A 23879-nucleotide genomic window follows, 5' to 3' on the forward strand; every position below is an offset into this window, starting at 1 on the left:
GTTGCTGAAAGATTACGTGATCAAAATGTCACGGCACCTCGCAGCTCCTCAGGAGGGCAAGGGCAGGCCCACACCAAGGATCGCCATCGGGTACCTAAGCCTGCCTCTGCAAACGCCTGCTCACACAGCTGGTGCTGCCTGTGGGAAAGCAATTCCATCTTGGAGAAGAATTTATAAATATAAAATTCTTACCAATCATAAAAATTTCAGTTCAAGATTGTCAGAAAAGGAGCCTAACATAAGACTCCCAAATAAGCCTCCTGTTTTTTTTTAAAGCTAATTTCATAAGAGTCATTAGATCTACTGCTATGAGAATGCTTTTGGGAATCAGGCTGTTTATTTAGGTTTTTAAGTGCTGATCAACGAGCAAAACTTTAGCCAGCCATTTAAAAAATATTGTTCCATGTCATCTGTCTTTATCGTCTGGTTAAATGTTCTGGTTAATGGTCCTGTGTTTTGCTGTCATCGACGACACAGATCCTGTCCCCTCCTCACCCCAAAGTGAACCACATTCTGCTCAAAGTAGTGCTCTTCATTTTGAAATATTTTTAAACTCTCTTCAGACTGCAAAGATGTACTGAACAGAGTATCAGAAAGCCATTTAGACTGAAAGAAAAACTGTTAATGTAATTTAGGAGACATTTACAGATGGGTTTTTATACCTTTGGATATTGGAATAAATGTTAGGTATCTTTACCACGATACTAGAATGCAATTTCTCATGTTACTCTCATGAAAAGACAGAGTTGGGAAAAATATTTGCTTTCAGCTTCTGTTTCACATCCTATTATGGTATGTGTTTCACCTAAAGATGAGCTGGAAAGATTCCAGAAGAAAGTATAGATCCTAATTTAATTTTGGCAGCAGTTATAACAAGTTTGCCTAAAGGTAAAAAGTATGACTGAAACTGTAGCTTGTTTTTATTCCTTTTAAACTAAGAAAAGCTGCATCCAATTAATATTTTTTGAAAGTAAAAAATGTGTTGTGGAAGATACTACATTCTCTTTCCTACCTTGATTTTTAGTAAGCAGAGGAGCCAGATGAGGGATGCCAAGTAAAGAATTTTATATGTTTGCTAGTCTGCATATGGGAGGGTTGTTGAAGCTTAAATGTACATAAAAATCAGGAAGACTAAGCAGAATAAGATACTTTGGGCCCAAACGAATCCAAATCTCTGTGTCTAAGAGCTAAATGTGCTGAGGGTGCTTGGGTGGGGGCTCTTCTGTGACAGGCACACAATCAAGTGGAGTTACCCAAGTGACACAACCCTTCCCTTGCCCAGAATCTCCCAGCAAATGAAGGTTTTGCAATATTTTGTACTGTATTAAATTTTAAATGAATTTACAGGAAAAATAAAGAGGTGGATTGACAATCTGTTCCTGCCCTTCGCTTTGTAAAGCATTGCAATGTTTTCTGTCTTCGCTGTTTTGTCTTTCAAAGCTTCATTGCACTAATCAGGCTGCGTGAGGTATCTGGTAGCTGCAATGGAAAAATAATATAATGCTCTGACTTCATACTGTCTCCCATATAATTCAGAGCCAAACTGCAGCACCTCATACAGAATTTAAAATTATCCTCCTAACTACAGTGCCTTGTACCCTAAAAACGTCAACCATAATCAAGATAAAAGATAACTGAAGGAGCACAAGGAAGATTTCTGTGTAATGTATCTTATAAATTAAGAAAAAGCTTTTGAACTTCTGTTATTCATCAAAAAGAAATGTCTTTGGATTACTTCACATTCTGGGTTAGAAAGATATTAGATGATATTAAGAAATACCTATATAGTGGTTTTTACTGTTTTGGTTTTATTACATCAAAGCAGTGCTTTCTATCAAATGATCGCAATCCTTTCAGCTAATTAGAGGATAAGAAATTTTAGTAAAGAAAAATAATAAAAAAATGTATGGACATCACTTTCACATTATTTTATGCTTGCTTTACATAGCAGTTCTAGACTAATGTAAAATGACAACAGAAGGGTCAAGCTCAGTTTTACGCCTCTCTGTACAGGAGACAAAGACCAGACCCAAAATTTTTGGTGTCTTCTCTTTTGGTGTGCATATTTGAGCACGACTTTACCCCCAACATTCTTGCAATATATATGCCTTTTATCATGGAGAGCACGTAAAGTCCAACACTAAGCACAACTAATGGCATGGAAAATAAACCTGCGCTGTGTTAGGAAGATATCCTCACATTGAATACTATGTCTGTTTTCTTCATGACACATTCAACGCAGAGGAAAGAGAAGATATGCTGAAAGAAGTAAGGAGAATGGAAACATCCGTACATAGATTGAAGAAACTGAAATTGCTAACTCTATGGAATAAACAAGGGAGACATAAGCTCTACAAGACAATGGAGAGGGAACAGAAAAAAAGAAAAGGATGTTTTCACTCTTTCATTTCTCCAAAACAACAGGGAAACCAATGAAACCCAGAAGAAAGCTGTTTAAAAGTGGATAAAAATATTTTTCCTAATGAAATCAGAACTAACACATGGAACTCCTTGCCACCGGATGCAACAGAAGACAAGAACTTCATTCTCGTCCAGCTGGATGTTATAATAGATGTTCAAAAGATGAAATACTTAACAAAGATAACTGGAACATCTGGGGGGACTAAGATAAACTGTAGTTTTTTTAAAAAAATGTATTCTCTTAATCCCAGGGTAATAAAAATCAACGGGGATTTTGCTGTTGGCTCTATGTGGCTCAGGATGTCACCTGAAACTTCCAGCATAAGATGTAACCCCTTTAGCCTCAGGTATCAACACACCACTGCCTCGTGTGGGCTGGGAAGAAATCTCTGCCTGCTTGCAACTTGTATTAGAACTGATTACTTCAAACCATTTGACATCCTTGTGTGAGACAACTAATATTGGAGAATACTAGACTGGTTGGACCACAAGCCCAAGACAGGAGGAGAACTTTAAGTCAAAGATTAAGTATTTATCCAGTCAGATAAATTTATACAGTAAGATAAATGTTTAAACTAACAACAAAATAAACTTAATTAACTTAAAACATACAAGAGCCTTAACAACACTGATTGATATAAGGAGGATTCTTTTAAAATATTTTTGCAACTGCTTAAGGGCTTCTGAAGTAATGTTCTCTACCAGACTGACCCAGAGTGGTATTAAGTAATTATGCTGCAGTAATTAAAATACTGGTACTTTTAAATGGATTAATTTATGGACCTTTTCAGGACTCCAATGAAAATAAACTCTTTAAGACCACTGCAAAAGTCACAGTGACCAACTATTTTGAGCAGATGAATACTACACCTCCTTTTACAGTTGTTCAACCCACCTTCCTTCCAGCCAAAGGGGTGAGTGAAGTTCCTATTTCTTCACAGACCAAGAGAAAATAAATTCATACGCATTAATCTGCATTTTTACTGCTTCAATTTATTTTCCAACTGTAGGGTGGCATTCTAAGTTTATGTTCTCTTTACCACATCATTTCTAACATGTATAACTTGTCAACCAAATGAGCGACATCACTCAAATTTAGCATCTCCAAGCATACAGTTAATGCCCGGATGCTTATTACTTTAAATTATTAGCACATTGTAGAAGTGTGAATGTTTCCTATACATTAGAAGGCAGCCTTCCACACCGCAAGGCCAGCCCACAGGATTTAACTATGAGAGAGTAGTTAACATGGAAAGGTTGGCCATTTAACATGGAGAGTTTGGTCAACAAGAACTGGCCTTCATGTATGGACAGGCACAAAGTCTTGCCTTGACACTGGTTTAAATTCCAAATCAGTCCAAACTTCCTCGGAGACTGGAAAAAAGTCACCAAATGGAAGACTCAATGAGTGAGAAATATAACTACAAATCAACATGCTACTCTCTCCTCATCCAACATAATGTACTGCATTGTTTTCTGTTTTTAATATTAAAGCCTTCTTTTATTTTTTTCTCCCCATGAAGAAGTCTGCTCTTTTGCTGGCAAACCAGTTTACCTGAGGGCATATTCTGCAGAATAAATAACAGATTCATTTCATAATTCTGTGCATCTCTCAGAAATGCTTATATTTATTTGCAGAATCAGTAAAAAATATCTGTGTAAAGGTAATTATCCATGGACTTCACTGTTGCAAATGCTGAACAAATGCACAGAAAAGACAGTCCCTACCCCAACAGCATATCTTTTTAATAGACAGAGAAGTACTATTGTCTCCATTCAGCAAGTGAAAAAATGAGACAGGGACATGGAAGACAAGACTCAGTTGCCCAAACATAGGCACCTAGAGCCATTTTAAGCCCCTTCATGCACCTAAAACGTCTGGCAGATATGATACAGGACATATGGGAAACCTCCGCTCTCACAGAGTAGCATCTAGAGGCCGCATACTTTTAACACTATTCAGCTGAAGTGCTCTAGGAACCTATGTTTAAGCAGGCAAATCCTATTTTAAATGTCACACAGGAAGACTGGCAAAACCATGAGTCAAACTTGGGTAGCTTGAGCTCTATTCCAATGCCTTAACCATAAAATCATCCTTACTGTAATTATTTCACATCAGGTAGACTATTACAAGCTTGTGAAGACTGGGAGAGAAGAGATCCAAAATGTGCCTTGTCCTGCCATGAACTGCATGTCTAACTGCTCTGTTTATTGGCAGAGTCATGGTCAGCTTCAACATGATACTTACCTGAACTCATACTTCCTTCTGCAAAGGCAGACCTATGGCTACTGTAAAATCCCTTTTGCTGAATAATAAAGAAAAATAGTTCTTGTATGTATCCTGCTCTGTATATCTGCCATTGTGCATTGCCAACGTACACTGGTAGGATTCAATACTGCCTCATCTTGTGCAGGACTTTCTGTGGCCTTTTGTAGATGGCATGATCTAGTCTGCCCTAGATGCCAAGTAGACTCAGCAGGTACCAATGACGACATAAAGGAAGATAAAATCTGCCTAACTTCAGGGATTATTCTCCAGCAGCTTTTATGGTGTGCTGGGTGCTCCCAAGTCCAAATAAAGTCAATCAATGCAGTTCGTGTAAGTTAGGTATCTACCACTTCCACTGAGTACAAACAGCCAACAAACAGCCAATGTCAGATGCCTTCATCCGCTCAAGCTCTAGTCCATTAGCTCTTTCAGGGTAACGGCAGCACAAGCATGCATTCAAATTAGACCATCAGTAGATTAATATGGGGATAAAAAAATAAAATGCATGGTGAAAACAATCTTGGAGAAGAGACCATCCTCCTTCCCAGCTGTACTGATAAGCCAGGCTCTGGCTTCCTCTTGCACATCCTTCAAAGTCTCCGGAAGCCTCTCCTCCTGCTGCAGGGCGGCACAGCCCCAAAAGAAGGACTGCAGCATATGTTCGATGACTATCGCCTCGGTGCTGCTGCTCATAGTCCTAACCATGTCCAAGTCCTTGGGCTCTTCTACCTAAACCCCAATCACATCAAATTTCTTAAGCAACAGCCACCTATTTCACCACACAAGCCCTATGAGAATATATGTGGGCGAATTAAGTTAATGATTTGAGGTAAATCCAGACTTCTGTAAGGTTAGGCAGTCCTTGAATGGTGCAGGACCACATCACTCTGGTATATAAATGGGAATTCAACTGCCTGAAATCAATCTACGTGCAATTTAAGGTTCCTACCTACTTTCTGACAATTGTTTCTTCAATCAAGAGTGCATGTATTGGATTTACATGGCAAGGCTTTGGTAGCAGCAGGGGAAAGAGGACTGCAGGGGTGGCTTCTGTGAGAAGACATCAGGAGCTGCCCCCATGTCGGACAGAGCCAGTTGCAGACGGCTCCAAGACAGACCCATTGCTGGTCAAAGCTGAGCCCATCAGCAACGTTCGTCGTGCCTCTATGACAATATATTCATAAAAGGGTAAAAAAGCTGTGCAACAGATGTGAGAGAGGAGTGAGAAAGTGTGAGACAAACAGCCCTGCAGACACTAAGGTCAGTGAAGAAGGAGGCGGAGGAGGTGCTCCAGGCACCGGAGCAGAAATCAGCTTCATGATGCAAGTTGTTCCCCTGCAGCCCACGGAGGTCCACGGTGGAGCAGGTGGATACGCGTTGAAGGAAGCTGCAGGCCCTGGAGAGCCTGAGCTGGAGGAGGCTCCTGGCAGGACCTGCGGCCTGTGAAGAGGAGCCCACGCAGGAGCAGGATGTCTGGCAGCACCAGTGGCCTGTCGGGGACCCACGCTGGAGCAGTCTGTTCCTGAAGGACAGCACCCCATGGAAGGGACCCACGCTGGAGCAGTTCATAAAGAACTGTAGCTCGTGGGAAGGACTCATGTTGGAGAAGTTCGTGAAGGACTGTCTCTTGTGGGAGGGACCCACGCTACAGCAAGGAAAGAGCGTGAGGAAGAAGGAGCAGCAGATATGAAGCATTACGAACTGACCGCAACCCCCATTCCCCATCCCCCTGCGCCGCTTGCGGGGAGGAGGTAGAGAACTCGGGATTGAAGCTGAACCTAAGAAGGAAGGGTTGGGGGGAAGGGAAGGTGGTTTTAGTTTTGTTTCATTTCTCACTATCCCAGTCTGTTACAATTAACTGGCAATAAATTAAGTTAATTTCCCCAAGTTGAGTCTGTTTTGCCCATAACGGTAATTGGTGAGTGATCTCCCTGTCCTTATCTCGACCCATGAGCTTTTCATAGTATTTTCTCCCCCAGTCCCATTAAGGAGGGTGAGTGATAGAGCAACTTGGTGGGCATCTAGTAGCCAGCTAAGGTCAACCCACCACAACAGTCCCACAGTTTAATCAAGGACTTTTTTTTAACTTCTCAGTGTAAGATACTTCCTTAAAATTTTTTAACGTCTATTCATTTTTTTTGGGTGTCAATGATAGGAATGTTTTGTGCTGAACTGTATATTAACTATCTACATATTTATACGGTGTTACACATCACATTAGTCTGAAAGCCTCAGGAAAATACACAGATTCGGCTTCCCAATATGTCCAGAAAGTAGAAAAGTATTACCTCTTTATTTATATGCTAAGTAACTGGTTGCGGTCTGCAACAGAGTCACAGCATGTAACCGGGGTTTGGAAATGCCAGATCACGAACACAAATAGTTTGGAGCATGATCAAGCTCTTCCTGGAAATGCACACACAGAAAGACCTCTCCCTTCTCCCCTCCATTTCTAGTGCTCTCTGATTCCATCCAAATATTTTGGAGATAGACCTTCTCAAGCCAGTTTTGTTCTTCCACTGCCATATGAAACCTGGAAGCTGAGGACTCTGAAAATGAAAAACTACAAAGAGAGAAAGATTCCCTGCTGTTTTGTCCAAGTGAAAACTCGTCCTTACTACAGAGAATTAGCATGCCCATCCTTGTCCATGCAGCATCTTGAAGCAGATATGATAATTGTTTTTTCACTTCGGGATATCAAGGAAATCTGACGAGCATTGTACTGGAAAGGTCTTGGCATTTTGCAGTTATCGTTCTTACATCAACTGCAGCAGAAAAATGTGTGATCAGTTCAAGATCAGTTCTAAAGCTTGTTGCTGATTGACTATGCATTATTTAATGAATACTCTGCCAATTTTTTCTTTTGAACTTCATAAAATGCAAACTTTGATGTTCAAATAACTTCCATTAATGCATTCTGTCATGAGTGTTGTTCTTAATGCATATGACATGATTACGCCAACTCTTATCAGTTCTTCAAAAAGAGTAATAAAACCATAAACTGCTCCTCACCAGTGAGCTTACATAATAAAAGCTAGTATTTTAATTAGACTTTTCTTGTTGCCATTTAAATATAGCTTGATAGCAGGTGGGAAAAAAGATGTAAGACAAAAAACTTCAAAATATTTTCATTCTCTCCATCAAATGGTTCATGTTCACAATTTAGGAAAGAGAGAGATAACAATTATGATGGAGGAGTGAGATAAAGAATTTTTAAATAAACTTTTTTTCTTTACAAAACCAAAATGTCATTATTAAAACCAGTAATGAACCAATGAAACTCTTCCACACGATCAACATATTGCAGAGAATCACATCGTGATAAATTATTGACAGAAAAGGCTACAGTTTCAGTTTTTCATACCAGGGTTTATCTTTGCTTTAATTCAAAGTAAGCAGCTAACTCCTTTTCAAGCCAAGGATTTAGAAGACATAGCAGTTTCTGAAGGTATGCAACAAATAGATAAGGCTTACTTTAATTCAACTTTACCCTGCCCAGAGATGGGCAAAGGTGACGTTTAGACCAAAGTGAGGACCACACCAGTTTTAAAATGATTCTGCAGGAAGGCTTTCAGGACAAAGAAGCTGAAAACACTCCAGGGGACCACTAAAACCAGAGAATACAGTAGTACAGATTGATGCACATAAGAATCGTGCTGATCCATAAACACATCAAAACCAGTATTCATGACTTCTCGTTGGAGATCGAAGGCTTGTACGCATCTGATATCAGTAGTGTAAGAGATTAACTGCATGGAAATCAATGCAGTGAAAGGAAATGTAATTGATTCTGCAAAGGAAAACTGTCAGAGTTACTGTAAAAGACAAATGAAAAATCTGCTGCCTTCAGTGGTTTTGATTACATATCTAGGAAAGGAAGTGCAGAAGAGTCACCACTCGTAAATTGTGCAAATCTCCTGATTTTAGCCATATATCTTGGAAATTGCTAATATCCCTTGTAAAATAAACATTAAGAACTTGATTTTGCTTTCATTGCATGTGATCAACAAAGAGACTAGAAGTCAGAGAGAATGGAAAAGCATTCCTTCATGTCTTCAAATAAGGAAATATTTTCTTTTTCTATGAACAGTGTCTAGGCTCCATTTAAGAGCTCCCGAGAGAGGATGCGGCTCTCCAGGTCTGGGGGTGACTTCTCTCTGGGGCTGGGGGAGATGATCACGTTGCCTGCAGGAGGTGGGCATGGGTGGAGTAAGTAAAAGAGCAGTGGGAAAAGGTCAGAAGACTCTGCAACATCAGAGGTGTCAAAAAGGATGTTGAAGGATCCGCTCTGAGACCCTGCGTGAAAGGAGGGGCAGGCAGAGTCTGAGCTGACTGGGCTGGTAAATGGACACTCCTGTGAAGGCGGAGGCTGGAAGCTGGTAACTTCAGGCACCGTGAGAAAGGGTCCTGCTCTGCCGACAGATCTGCAGCTACAGACCAGGTTCAGTGCCCTGGTTCTGGGGCTGGGGGCTCTGTCCTGCCTGAGGAGGAGAGCTTTAAACCCAGAACAACAGGGGAGGGAGATGATGGCCCACAGTCAGGCAAGGAAGTAGTAGACCAGGCTGGCCAGAAAAGGGAGATGTGGACAAGAGAGACTCTGGTGAGCAGGGCTGAAGGAGGCACACCTCAAACAACACACAAAAATAAGGAGAAGGTAAGCACACAACTCCATGGGGAAAGCTTTCATACTTTTCCTGGGAAACCATCACAGCTGGGTGCCTCTCTGTGCCTGTACACTAACGCATGCAGCGTGGGGAATAAACAGGAGGAATCAAGATTTGTGTGCAGTTGTAAAGCTACAGTCTCAATAGGATCATGGAGATGTGGTGGGACAGCTCATACGACTGTAGTGCTGTGATGGAAGGATACAGGCTCTTTAGGAAGGACAGGCCGGGACACTGAGGAGGGCGAGTTTCCCTTTATGTGAGAGAGCAGCAGAGATGCATGGAGCTCTGCCTGGTGACACATGAAGAGCCAGATGAGAGCTTATAGTTCAGGATTAGCGGGCAGACCAATGCAGGTGATGTTGTGGTGAATGTCTGCTACCAACTGACCAGTCAGGAAGAAGGAGATGAGGCCTTCTTCATATAACTGGAGGAAGCCTGACATTCAAATGCCCTGGTCCTCATGGGGGACCTTAACCATTATCTGCTGGGGGGAAAACAACTTGGGCACAAGCAACCCGGGAGGTCTGTGGAGGGCATTGATGACAAGGTCCTGACACAGGTGATCAAGGAGCTGATGAAGGGAGATGCTCTGCTGGACCTCACACTTTCAAACAAGGAGAAATTTCAGGGGAAGGTGGAATCTGGGGGCAGCCTCGGCTGCACACGCCATGAGGTGGCGAAGTTCAGGATCATGAGAGGAAATATCATAGCCAAAAGCATTAAGCGCTGGACTTCAGGAGAGCAAACTTTGGCCTGTTCAGGGACTTGCTTGGAAGAACCCCATGGGATAGAGCCCTGGAGAGAAAAGAGGTCCAGGAAAGTTGTTGGATTTTCATGTATCACCTCCTCCAAGCTTAAGAATGGTCCATTCTGATGTGTACGAAACCAAGCAAAGGAGGCAGGAGGGCTGTGTGGATGAGTACGTTGCTCCTGACCCAGCTTAAACATTACAAGGGAGTATACAAGAGGTAGAGGCAGGGACAGGTGACCTGGGAGGAATATAGAGGCATTGTCTGATCGTGCATGGATGGGGTTAGGAAAACCAAAGCTCATCTGGAGCTGAATTCAGTGAGGGACATGAAGGCCAATAAGAATGGCTTCTACAGATACATCAGCAGCAAAAGAAAGTCCAGAGAAAATATGGATCTGCTGCAAGTAATATTATTTAGCTATTAAGCATGTTCTATAAAGCCTATATATTGCAATTCCTTGTTAGGAACAGTTAAGGTTTTTCTAAGAATATCATTCTTACTAAATCACGTTTGTGGTGTATCTACAGTATTCAGTAAAGTCTGGAGACCTTTTCTCCAAGAAATGTTAAGGCTTCCTTTGGAAATCAGAAGAATTTGTAAGATCCTGTGTTTTTTAAGGTCCTTAGAGACAATCCAAAATTGGCAAAACCGATACTCAAGATAAAGTCCCATATGATGGACTGTAGGAGTAACGACTGAATTCTGTGATCTGGAGACACACTCCCAAACTTTTCTCCTTTTAAATTGGGCACAGAAGAGATTTTTTGTCTTGCTTCTCCCAGCTTAAGTCCTTCAGTGCATTAATATTCTTCTCAGGTTTCTACAAGATTCTCTACATTTTTGACATTGCATCATTACAAAAGCTGTGCATTTCCATTGGTATTCTGTGAGCAGGCTAGTCCACAACACATACGGATTCTAATCACACCTAGAATCTGCCAGAGTCCAGCCAAATAAGCAATTATCATGATTCTGGAGATCTAAAAATATATGTTTCAAGAAAAATACGCTGTGCCATTTTCTGTTCTTCAGGGAACAAAAGAGGGTTTATTTCACCTCAACAAAGAGAACCATGTCTGCTTGGATTTCCTTGCCCTGGATTCTAATGGGGTTATTTTAATTTATAACTGCCTTGTTATGTTAAAGAATGTATCAGTAAATGTACCAGTTAGTATGGGACTCCAATTCTGCTTTTAAGTTCCTCTTGATGGATTATCTGGTATTCTGTAACCTAATATTGCCGATGGTTATGTAAAGCATCACTATAAATTAGATTATTTAATGTGAAATGATACAGTGTTTCATTTTAAATATTTTATTTTGTTATAGAATGAATATCTGGCTAAGGAGAGCACAGAGATTACTTGTCAGAATAAGGAAACTGGCAACTGGGATTCAGGGTTCCTCCAGGTACGCATCTGACCTTGGACAGTGAGCTAGTCAGTGTAATATTCCTCTTTAATACAATGTTTAGTAATAGAAATGATCAACATCTATTCCAGCAGCTGAAGAGTAGAGCTAACAGAATTGTTCCTGAAGCTTTCTCATGGCTCTGACAAATGGCAGTTTCTGGGGAAGGAGAGACCACCACCACAAACGAAGGTGAACTACTCCACAGCCCCTTAGATAGCACTGCTTTGTCCTGCTTGTGGCATCCTAACATCTGTCACTTAATCATACTCTCACCAATGACTGCTGCTATCTAAAGTAAAAGGTAACCATTTCCATGGCACAAAATAGCAGCTTTCCAAGAACAACACTCTTCATAAGTACTTATTTCAATGCACGTAATCTACCAACCATGGTTTTGTAAGATGCCAGAAACCCTTATGCGCAGACCTAAAGTAGATACTTCTAGCTATTAGATCTCTGAAATGAAAAATGCCCTTAACACAAGATACATGTTCAATATCTACAAAGCACAATTGAAATTAAAGGAATATCCACATTTTAGATCTCTGTAACAGGAGGGAATTATTTTCAGTGGAACTGACCCTACACTACAGTGTTGCACTGTTAGGAATTTTGCACTTTATGCAACTGCAGTAGCATATAACAAAATGCGGTAACATATAAAGGAAGAGAATTCAGTACTTGCCCTATAGTTCAACAAGATGGTGAATCGCTCTCAGCTAGCAAGACCATCAATGCATGCATTTCTTGTAGGTACATACTCAGTTTCCTTAATGCAGAGTGTGACTGTCCGCAACATTTAATACATTAATTCTGTAAGTCCACTGTAAGGTATATAGGAATATATTGCCATCTTCATGATGTAACTTAACCAGAAAACAAAGTGACATATATGAAGTCACAGAGGAAGCCTATGGCAGTGTCTCATCTCCAGGGGCAATGCCCTACACACTCCGTCATCCTATGCCTCATATTTGGATGTAAGAGCAGTAACTTTTTTTCTGATTTATTGGTAAAACTTCTATGGCAAATAATCAATTTCATTTTTTCCTCTGAAATCTTTCATGCCCACAAAAAGAGCAACATCTTATTTACAATAAAATCACCTATATCTTCTTTCAGTAACATTTATTGTGGCATCTTCAATTATCTGAAATCTCTTGCTCTTTTGCCACTGATGAAAATGCAGTACCAAGAATGCTGAGATGGGAAGGGACACAACCGTTCTCAGCAGAGCTCATAACACTGACTGTGCCAAAGCTTCCCTTTGGTGAACGAGGACCAAATGCATCAAGCCCGCTGGTGCCAAAGGAAATGACAAGGATGTGCGAAAATAAAAATAGGACACTATTGCCACTGTAACCAAAGAGCAGAGCATCAAAGGGAAAAACAAACACAACACTTTTCCAGTGGAATTCTTTGAATAAAATGGGTGGAGAGGGGAAAGGGAATTCCCAACGAGAGTAACCTATCCAGGTATTCAGTGTACGTGTAATATATTTACTGGGGTTTCCTAAAAGAAAAAAAATCATATTCTGACACTGGAAAAGGGGATGAGGCGGAGAGAGCACATCATTATTCTGAAACTCTTGTTTTCCCAGAATGCAGGGACCATGTAAAAAGCTGTCTGAACATCCCTCACCATGCTTAAATAGGGCTTATATAAACATTAGGAAGGTGAGGGGGGGCTTTTCTTCCTTGCAACTAGCAAGATAACCAAGCCAGGATAATTACATACAGCAGACCACAGCTAAACATTGATTCAGATGTCATCGCAAAAATGAAAAGGTGAGAGAACAGCAGCTTGAAAATAATGATGTAAAAATCTATGAAATAATGGTGGAGACAAATAGACCTACAGCAATTATACACCCAGCAGTTCAAAAGTCCTGCTAAGATTAGGAACAACAGCAGATGATTCAGTACCTCCTGTGAAAATGGTCCTCCTCGCTTGATAGCTATGCAGCCCTTCTGCCTGGAATTAAGCCGGCATGACAGGCACAAATTCAGGCAAGGAAAAACCTGCTAATTAGAGGAGTCGCTCCAGTTTAGTTCCAGGTGTCATCACTGAACCAGCTTTTTTGCATCTAAATATCCTAGTTGGCAAGCCAGTGTGCTACAGCGTTAAAAAAATTTATAACAGCTAATGAGGTGGATAGGTTCTGGCCCTGTGCGGCAGGATCTATCATTCAAATGTTTTATATATGAAGGAAATCCAACATTTCTCTTAATCGTATTGCACTTTTTAAACAGTAGTATGTATGACAATAAGCTGTTCACCAGCATTAGCATTCACTGTTTGAGGGCACCTGCAAAGCCCTAACGTGGTAGGGGCTGAAAGACTTGCTCCTCCTTTTTTTCCTGGTATTTGCATTTCACTGAAATAGAGATTTCTTAATGCAACTTCTGCACCTGCTGTGAAACATAACTTCTATCACTTTAGAACCAATTATAGACTTGATTGCTGCATAGTCTACAAGAATAAAAGTTAGTTCCTGCTCCAAAAGCAGGAAAAAAAAAACACTGGAAAAGGGTTATTGACTATGAATGCTGGAGAAACCAATTTTGACCATTCTGTGGGGTTGCAGTAAGTGCAAGGGCATACAAAACTTCCAGTAACTATAATCCTCTTCCTGTATGTTTTTGGTACGTTAAAGAAATAGTGGAAACAGTAAAAGACTGGCTAGCCAGGAGAACCTCAAAAAATGTTTGTCTTTGCTGAAGAATAAATACTATGATCTATGAGAGAGATTTTTTTGAATTATAACTGCTGCCTCTAAAGTTCTGCAGAACTGCTTCCCCCAGCATCTGATGTGTCACCATTATCATTAGTATCTGTCAGGGCTGTTACGGATTCTGATTAAAAAAAAAGGAAAATAGCAGCACAGCAGAAGTTCTTCTGCTTTTGAAATTGGAGTTTAACAACTCCTGTGAACTGTACTTCAGTGCTGTCAACACAGGCAAATATTCACTGCACATTATTAGAGCAGTCCTACTGCTTGCTCCTTCCTTTTGACAACAGGGCCCACGTATATACCTAGCTTGTCCTTAAAGCAAATATTTTGAACCTGGATGCGCTCATTTTGGATAACTTAGATAAAAGCCTCCTGAAAACTTCAGCTTTTCTGGATTCCTTGAGCACTTCAGCTACAGATATGCACTAGACAGTCTCTTGCTCCTGAAGCACTCCCTGACTTCAGCCATGCTGCCAAGCAAACCAGCAAAGGAAACCTCTTCACACTGTACTTATTTTTTTAGATAAATAGAGGGATCCAAGCCTGTCAGCCACACAAGTTTTATGAAAACTGAGTTCAGGGTCATAGCAACTATTAACCTTTGCATAGATACTATTGGGGCAAGTATACCACGGAAACCTCAAGTGAGCCCTCTGCATGTGGGCAGAACCTCGCTCTAAAAGATGTAATGTGATGAAACTGGTAAAATTTTCCAACAAGATCAATTAACAGAAGCTTTTTTGTGGCAGAATTGAAACTCCAAAAGTGGGTAGCTGTTGAGTCGTAAATGGCAAGATCAGAAAAAGAGAGGAAATCTAAGGACTGAAGATTTTTACAAAAGTAAGCATACACAGAACAGTGCAAAGGTACAGCCTAACACTTTTTTGCGGTCCTGTCATGCCACCAACATCCTCATATTGCTAGAAAGTATCACACAAACTGAGGATAATACAGCCTATTCACTGAAAACTACCAAGCACCATGCTGAAGGCTAGTGAGCTGATGCCATCAAATACTAAGGGGGACTTTGGGCTGTCAGGTGCACCACAGAAAGGATGGATTTTTTTCATAGACATTTTGCATAGTCATTTACACCCACAAAAAGTGAATATATCACACTGCTATTCCAATTTAACAGTGTTTTTCTCTCATTCTACAAAGGCATCAATGATGGCTCATGTCATAGGACAAATGAGAAGAATGAGCCCTTTAACAACAGCCACACTTAGGAAATGTGTTCCCTCTTGCACTGAAGTTAGTGGCTCTCTTTCTGTTGACTCAGGAGCTCATACTGGTAAGGGCCCAATTCTTCTAACAGCTTTGGAAGACTTAATTTGTTAAGACTTTGGCTGAGATCTGAGAAAGGGTGAAGCATTTTTCCAAGGTGCCAGAAGTGAGGGCTTTTTTGCATTCTGATCGTCTGACATAGATTTTCTCAGATCCAGTATCTGTCATTATTTATACAGCTCTGTTGGCATGTGTGGCACTCTGCAAGCTAGTGAGAAGCCAAGAACCATGCTCTGAGGAGTTCATCATCTAAAAATCGGCATATAATTTAATGAGTAAGGACAAAAGAAAACAAAATAAATAGAAAATTGCTCCTGGGAAAGTTCTACTGTTTATACTTATTTGCAAAGAATGCAGATCATTCAGGCTGCTTCTGTTTCAGTTTTGTTTCTTTTTTTAATGATTAGACATGCAAGAGAGAAAGAGGTCAGACACAGTGACCAAAAATTCCCCTAGGAAGGATGAAATAGAAGCTACAAAGAGAATAAAAAATTTCAGAACCAAAACCTCTTACTCTCCTGCCCTGCCTCTCCTTTGTGTTGCCAAAGAAGAACAAACCAGGAGATTTCAAGGGGAAAGCTTTTTACTTCCTGAAAATTGGTGTATCTTCAAGGTGATGCAAAACCCACCCACCCTTTGCTCCCACCTTTCCTGGGAGACGCAGCATGAAGCCGGGTTGCAGGCTGTGCACAGAGGGAGGAGCTGGCACGTGCTTGGGTACCTTAGTGCAGTTGTCGGACCACCCTCAAATGCTCTAACATGTGTTTGGCCCTGTAACCCCCTAGAACCAGGAGAGCTGACACATGGTTCCCAGTACGTTACTCCTTTCCATACCACTTGACATTTTTTCCCTCCTTCTCCTGCAACGCAACCCAGCCTACATTTAGCAGACACATTCACACTATCAAGTTTACATAGACTTTAATTTTTCTCTGCATTTGCACTCGATGTTGTCCCCACAGGAGACACGAATTTCACTGGCAATTATATTCTGAGTAACCCAATTAGTCCTGAAATACAGAACAGTGAGCATTGTATATTTTCTCTATCTCATTTATAATGCTTGTAGATTTTTTTAAAAAAAGCTTCTTTTTTCTCTGGCAATTCTCTGCCGATCATTAGCTATAAATAGATTATATCGATGCATGTAAAAGCCTGCTTATTTTATAAACTACAGCTATAATTTTATTTTAAAGTAAATGACTGGCAAGAAAAAGAGCAAAAGGGCACATATGTTAGAGGTATGCAAGATAACACTTAAACTACCAGTGAGGTTCTCCTCACCTACCCTGATTCCAAATGCAAGAATAGGGAATGCAGCTGAATTACAGGCCAAGAATTTTACATATTTGGAAGCCAAAAAAAAAAAAAAAAAAGAAACACACAGAACAAATCCACTGTTGCAAGATATTTCCAAGGTTCATATGGAATTCAATAGTAACACGAATATTTGAATTTCCTTAAAAAAAGATCTGCCATGCGTCCCACAGAAGGGACATGTACTAAACTTGATGTCTTAGGGAATTCTTAGGGAATTAAGTTTTCACTGTATATTTCTTAATAAAAATTGGTGGAAAGTGATATCAATTATTTCAGCATTAAAGGATAAAGCTGGGAGTAAAGAAGACCTTTCTTCTGGACTGTATATACTGTCCTGTTGTATATATAATTTGTCCATTTTGATATGAATATTTTTCCTTTCTGTGTAGTTACGTTACTTTGGTAGAGAAGGCAAAGGAGGAAGTAAACTGACTGTCTTGACTTTGGTATGAAAAAAGTTAAATCTTCTTTCCAGGGTGGAAGTTAAGTATACCCATTCAGCTTGGTAAAATTAACATGAATGTGAATCCATAACATGCTGTGACTCAAGGTGCTGAAGGCACGCAAGTTCACAGCAAAACTATATTAAAGAAAGGAAAATTCACTTGTGAAATGGAGAAAATCAGTAATGCAACTCAACAGTAGCTTTCAATCTGCAGATGTAGCTTTCGCTATACATTGTGAAGCTCAGTTTGTTAGACTTAAAATAGAAAGAGCTAGTGAAGAGTGAATAAAAAATTGCTGGTCTGTTTTTGCTTTCTTTGCCATGTCCCGAAGGTAGTCTCTAGTTTTGAACATAATGCGTTGCCAACTGATTGTACATTGCCATCCGCTGGCCATAAGCCCAATGACGAGATCACAGTGGTCTTCACCAATGAATATAAAATAGAGTTTGGTCATGATCAGACCCCAATCTCTGTGAATCGGTACAAACTACTCAGCAGTGATCTGTTGGGCAGTAGTCTAAGGAATTTGAAATGGCACATGTTAGAAGATGAAAGTGGGGCATGTAACGTGTGCAATGAAAAAAATGAGCTCCTCAGACGTCATTTTGCATAGAGGTAAGGCTGCTGCATCTCCACTTCTACCAGATTTGAGGTCGATCAGTCTCTCAAACCTGATTTTCCTGATGGAGCAGAGGAGACACTTTCCTGTTCCTGTGTCTGTTATGTTTCCTCCAACCTGATTTGCAGACTGTCAATTATAATGTCTCCTATTGCTATTTTTTAAATCACAAAATTTGAAAACAATCTAGTTAAGGACACAGACAAAAAATCTGCAAGAGAGGACTGGGGACAGGAGACATATGCCAGATTTTCTCAGATAATGAGCTTTTAAAGCTCATTTCTTGGTATAAAAATTCCATATCAAAAAAGAAGTTGCCACTTTTCCTTTTCTTGTTACAGTAGAAAGAGAGTGTTTGGAATATGCAAAACCTTCATATTGGATTTGCACCAGGAAACGAAGCCAGGGGATCTGGCCAGGAAATACGTGCTCTAAAAAACGGGCAAATCCAAGATGGCAGTGGCTGAGGGACAAAACACTGGAGATTTCAGGATTGTGGCAATATGAAAGGCTCCGTGAAACACAATGAATCCCTGACGAGTGGTTTTTTTAAAAGCCAGCTGTGAAAACTTTCCAGAATACACTTCTACTTTTGTCTATTTTGCAAACAACCACAGGTCAAATTCAGGGCAACTCTGTTCTAGAGAGATGCATTCTCCAAACAGGGCTGCTAATATTAAAATATCCCTACTGCCAAGTTTGCAAGTATGAAGATGCCCTTGTGAAGCAACGATATGCTAACTAAATCATACTGTCTATTACGTCTATAATCTGTCCTGTGTCCAACATTGGGACAAGCAGGTGCATCCTCTCAAAGAGCTTCCATAAAGTGTTCTTTCTCTGCATTTTTAGACACAATTACTTTGCAGTAAATGTATATATTTGGGAATTTTTATTTTATTAATTTCAATTTTTATATTTGGGAATATATATGTTTATATTTGGGAATTTTATAAATAAATTACGTGATAAAACAATCCCCATAAAGATGCTAGAAGCTACCACACAGGTTTCAAGAAACCAGTCAATAAAGAATTATTCTTTCTTTACTTCCAAACAATAGCAGCATGGTCTCTAAATTCATTTGCACACTTGTTCTTTCTCTTACCAGCTGTTGCCCTTTTGGACCCCAACCAGCATACTGAAGCTTTGCATTGCTGACCTCAGGGGGATACAAATTCTGGGGATCCCTGCAAAAAGAGAAAAATAAGATTTCAGCTTCAGAAATGTCCTTATTTAAGCTGGTGCACACCTGCTTTGGAAATCCACCATGACATTGTAAGGCGTCTTTCAGCTGGAATCATCTAATATTTAGTGCCAGATTTCAGTAGATTTTTTTACCGTAAGGTATGCACTATACCACTAGCGAGCGTTGGTAAGATCAAGTATTTAACTGACAATTTCTGTTCCTTATTAATATGAAGTTAAACACATTAGTTCCACTGCTGACTTGCCTAAGCCTTAAGAATTAGTCAAGGGATGGCAAACAAAGTAATTGTATTTATCAACACTGATGATGTCCACAAAGGATAAACAATAATTATATTTTTGAATTATACTGCCACAAGAAAAATATGCTTTTATCTTCTTCACCCCATGGCTTTTCTGCCTAATAATTTTCCTTTGAACATGATGGCAGAAAAGTTTAGCAACTGTATAACAACTGATATGCAGCCTGGCTTCGAAGGGAAAACTCCTGTTAATACCAAATGTCTCATTTTTTAGAAAATAAAATCAAAATGCTTTTCTTGTTCTTTCATCCATTACCTTCATTTTGTAGCAGAACATCAGTGAGACATAGCAAATGCAATATAGAAAAAGGAGGCTTTTTTGGTAAATGTCAGAGAAGCATAATGTCATTTTATCACAGCACAGACAGCATTGCCTTGACTGTATTTATACTCAGCACAAATAATTACATTACATATTCTGAAGTCACATTGCTACAACTCTGTGTATAGCAATATTCTACAAACAAGAACACTAATAAAGCCTGTATAAAGTATGCCTCATTAGCAGATCTCAAACTGTTTTTAAAAGTAAGGTTATTATCATCACTGGTCTACAGATAGGAATAACAAGGCAATTTGAGGCCAACATCACCCAAAACCAGAGAAAAAAGCCAAAGCCTGCCTAGCCTTTAAGCAAAAGGCCTTCTCTTCTTGTACAGAGTTTATTTCTTCATTAAAGGCAATGTTTTCCAGACCATATTTTCAAAACAGAACAAAACTGAATGCAATAATTAGACACTAACTGAATTCTCTTTATTGCCTGTTTTGTGACCCGGTGCTGTACCACAGTTACACTCTGGCTCTGCCCTTTCAGGCAAAAACTCCCTTGGCTGCACATTCCCGCTGCACTAGGGTGGTTGATAGCAAGTCCAAAGACAGCAGCAAGAGGAATGTTTAGAAATTGATTTTGTGCAGTCTTTCCAATGTGAAAAAACTAGCTTTTCCTGTGAACTCCTGTTCAAAGGCCAGACAGAATCAGGGCAGACCCTAGATGAGGACACCAATGCCTACAGTTTCCCCCTTCCATAACTCCTGCAGTTGGAACAGCAACTTCTGCTCTCCTGCTAGAAGGTGTGTATCAGTGGTTATAAACCATAACCTATAATGTCTGCAAGGCCTCTGGGAAGAGGTCCATGGAGCCAATTAAAATTAAAGTGCTCAAGACGACAGGTTTGATGCAGATGGGATCCATTAGGAATGTGGAGGGGCAAGAGTGGTTTGTTGAAGCACTAACCCTTCAAGTCTGAGCGTACTGCAGGGTGCCCAGATAGCTTTTGGCTCTGTAGGCAAAGTGCCATCCACAACTGCTGCCAGTGGAGTAAAATTGTATCTTTTCTTCTCATAGTTTTTAACCAGAAGGTGTCTTTGTGGGTAGCCTAAAGTCAGTTTTGTAAGGTATGGATAAGAGAACACATAACTCTCGTACAGAACTCCTACTAATAGCAGCCACAAAATTCCCATTCCAGTAAGAAGAACAGCCATAAAACTTCTTCTGGATCTTTTCAAGCTTGTATGCATTAGCTACTTAAGTTTCAAGTCAGCTATTCCTGTTAAGACTCAATATCTTTGTTTAGCTCTCTTGATTATCTTGACAGAGAGTAACCTGAGTGCAGGAGGAAGAGAGAAAAATAGTGAATGAAATCAAAACCTCTTATGGGAGAAAAAAGAAGTACTTTACTATTTGTCAAACGAACTATCTAGTTCTTGAGTTTTTTTACCCATGGTGAGAAGAGGAGCAAGATATTACAAATAGAGGGGGAAATATCATCCCTAAATAAACAGATTATAGAAACTGTAAGAATTCAAACCTGTAATGCTTCAGATAACACAGGTGGAGCTAAGGGACAGACATACCAATTTCAGCCAATAATTCAGACCAGAGCCCAGACAAGTCCTGTCAGTTCTGCTCACTGCATCATCTTTTAGAAGAGGCAAACTCTAACACAATGAGAAATGCTGCATAAACCAGCTTTGCTATCTGATAAGGCAGAAGGAAAAGCACTCCATTCGATCTACCAGCAAAGAGCTCTGCTGCAGACATAAAAGCAAACTCATCTTCCCTTTCTCTGGTATGGCTGAGGAAAAATAGAATTGCATCTCCTGAGCTCCTTAAGTTGTTCAGAATGGCTGGGAAAATTCTTTTGTAGCAAAATCTTGTTTGTTTGTCTTGAAACCTTTTGATAAATATGCAGAGAGAAAGGCTGACTGATGGAATTGCATTTTATCTGGAGGTGCCTGATTTACAAACTTAGTTACCATAAACCGCCTCTATATTGAGCATGTAACAGCATGCACGTCCAGTGATGTAGACCACTGAAGGCAGGCGGTAGCCAGGCATCCATCCTCATGCTGTGGGTTATTCTTTTCTACCACAGGCTACGAAAGCAGTCTAAGATCCTAGTTTCCCCCGACAAACACTCCTGAGAGATGGATATTTTCCTCTTGGTAGATTTTGGCTTGTTCCTCATCTCTTCTGAAGAGAATCCTCTTCCCTCGAGTAGCAACATTCACTCCCTCACCTGCAGGAAACTTCAGCATCATGTGCAAGGGGATTGAGAAGACATCCCTCCTTGCCAAGCCTGATCTAGCAGGCTTCAAAGAAACTGCAGGAATGATCTGGAGATGGGCTGTATTAGCAGTGGCCAGGGCAGACCGGGCTGTCAGCAAACCTGAGGTGCCACGAAAATGGAGTTCACCTACTTGTGAGCCCTGCTGTGAAAGACCAGATTCCCACACACTTACTCAGGCTACGTTGGGTGCATGGTCTGTGGTGGAATATGCATGGACTACCTCCCTGGCAGCCCCAAGCAACCCCTTTACAAACCCATTATATCACCTACAGAGAGAGGAGGAGGAGTTGTCTACACAGCTGCTCCACAGGGATGGCCACAACCCTCTACCGCTCTCCCCAGGAAAGCTCTTAGTGATTTTCAAACTGAAAAACCCATTTGGAGAGCAGCTGTCCAACACATTTCTGATTATCTCGTACTATTCTGGACCTTTAGCTCTCCTTGGTAAAAATCCCTTAAGGGAATCAGACCAAATGCACACCTATATCCCAGGAGCACTTGTCCATTTTCCAAGTGCTGTATAAATGGGATCTCATGCCAGTCATCTCCTTCTGGGAGGTATGTTATTGCTGATAAGCTATAGTCCTCCATAGCTACACCCTTGCTTCTCCTCCAAAACACCCTGCTTAAAATTCCTCTGTTTTTTTTCTTGAATCAATCAATATTATGGGTCATCTCGGCCTCTCCAAAGAGCCAGTGCTCCTCACAGACCCTCATAATTAGGGCTTGTTTGGATCTGAGCCTTCCCCTTGTGAGCTCATTTGTGCAGGATGTTGGCTTGGAAATGGGCTATTCTGAAGACAGTCTCTATATCTCCTGTTACTGGTTTGCATGAAGAACTAGGTTCACTGCATCCTCACACCGTTTTCAATATTTCCTTACAGAAAAGAACCTTAAGCCTCATTTCCAGCCAAAGAAATGGCAAGGCCTTATTAAAGGGTTGCCGTTATTTCTTTCACCTCTTAAAATGATTGATTTTAAAGCCTGGGAAAGAAGGGAATAATAATGTTGTTTTAGGCCAGACAGAAGATGGAGCAGGTGCTGTATAAACTCTTCCACGTTAAGATGACGTTGTCTGGACCAGAGGCTGTTAAATTGCTCCAGACATGGGCATGATTTCAGCACAACGTTCAAAAAATCATTACTGAAGTAGTAAATTGTGAAATTTGCTCATTTAGATGAAGCTTTCTGCCAAAAAGTCTCCCCTCACATTTTCCGGATAAGGAAAATTCCTGAGTGCAATTAGCGTGCTGTCTGCCAAATAATTTTTGCTTGTAATTTAGCTCAGAAGATATATGTAAAATAAAACAAACTAATCAATCATATCAGGTTGCCTGGTTTTGACCTTAAAAAACACCGTGATTAATGAGGAATTAGTTTTAAAGAGATTGTACTGGTTTTGCTGAAATTTTTACATCTATGTGTTCCCTCTTCTGACATTTTCTCCTATTCTAAAGAAGACCAGTTTCCCTCAGAGACTTCATGGCACTGAGTCTCCTCCTGAGCACAAACATGACAAACTGTTCTATATTAAGTTTTTCAAAAGCAACTTAAAAAACAATAGAAATTTTCCACTGTAATTGAGGGAGAGGCTCCTTGTACTTCAAGAAAAATATTTTACGATGCCAGACTTAAAAAGTCTGAAACTGAAAAAAGCAGTCAAAATCTGGGGTATGGTATAGGCTGTTCTTCTAGGGTCTGTTGTAATAACTTTTAATTTTAATTTTAAATACACAACAATAGGATTTGTATGGAAATTCTTTGCACATGCTGCCAATGTGAGCAAAAATGCAACAATTTGCATGAAAGGCTGCTCTGACATGTCCATCTTCTAAATAAATAACCAAAACTATGTATATGAGCTGGAGT

At 40.3% G+C, this 23879-nt stretch overlaps 1 protein-coding gene across 2 annotated transcripts in view; it reads right to left on the reverse strand.

Moving 5' to 3' along the window:
• Positions 1 to 23879, reverse strand: part of DPP6 (dipeptidyl peptidase like 6) — a 421969-nt gene that overhangs the window by 86274 nt on the left and 311816 nt on the right. For both annotated transcript variants that reach the window (XM_050915790.1, XM_050915791.1), the window contains exon 7: positions 19038 to 19119. In XM_050915790.1, coding sequence (XP_050771747.1) covers positions 19038 to 19119 — 82 coding nt within the window. The remainder of the gene's footprint in view (positions 1 to 19037; positions 19120 to 23879) is intronic.

The sequence above is a fragment of the Gymnogyps californianus genome, chromosome 2 (genome assembly GCF_018139145.2).
Source record: "Gymnogyps californianus isolate 813 chromosome 2, ASM1813914v2, whole genome shotgun sequence".
NCBI lineage: Eukaryota > Metazoa > Chordata > Aves > Accipitriformes > Cathartidae > Gymnogyps > Gymnogyps californianus.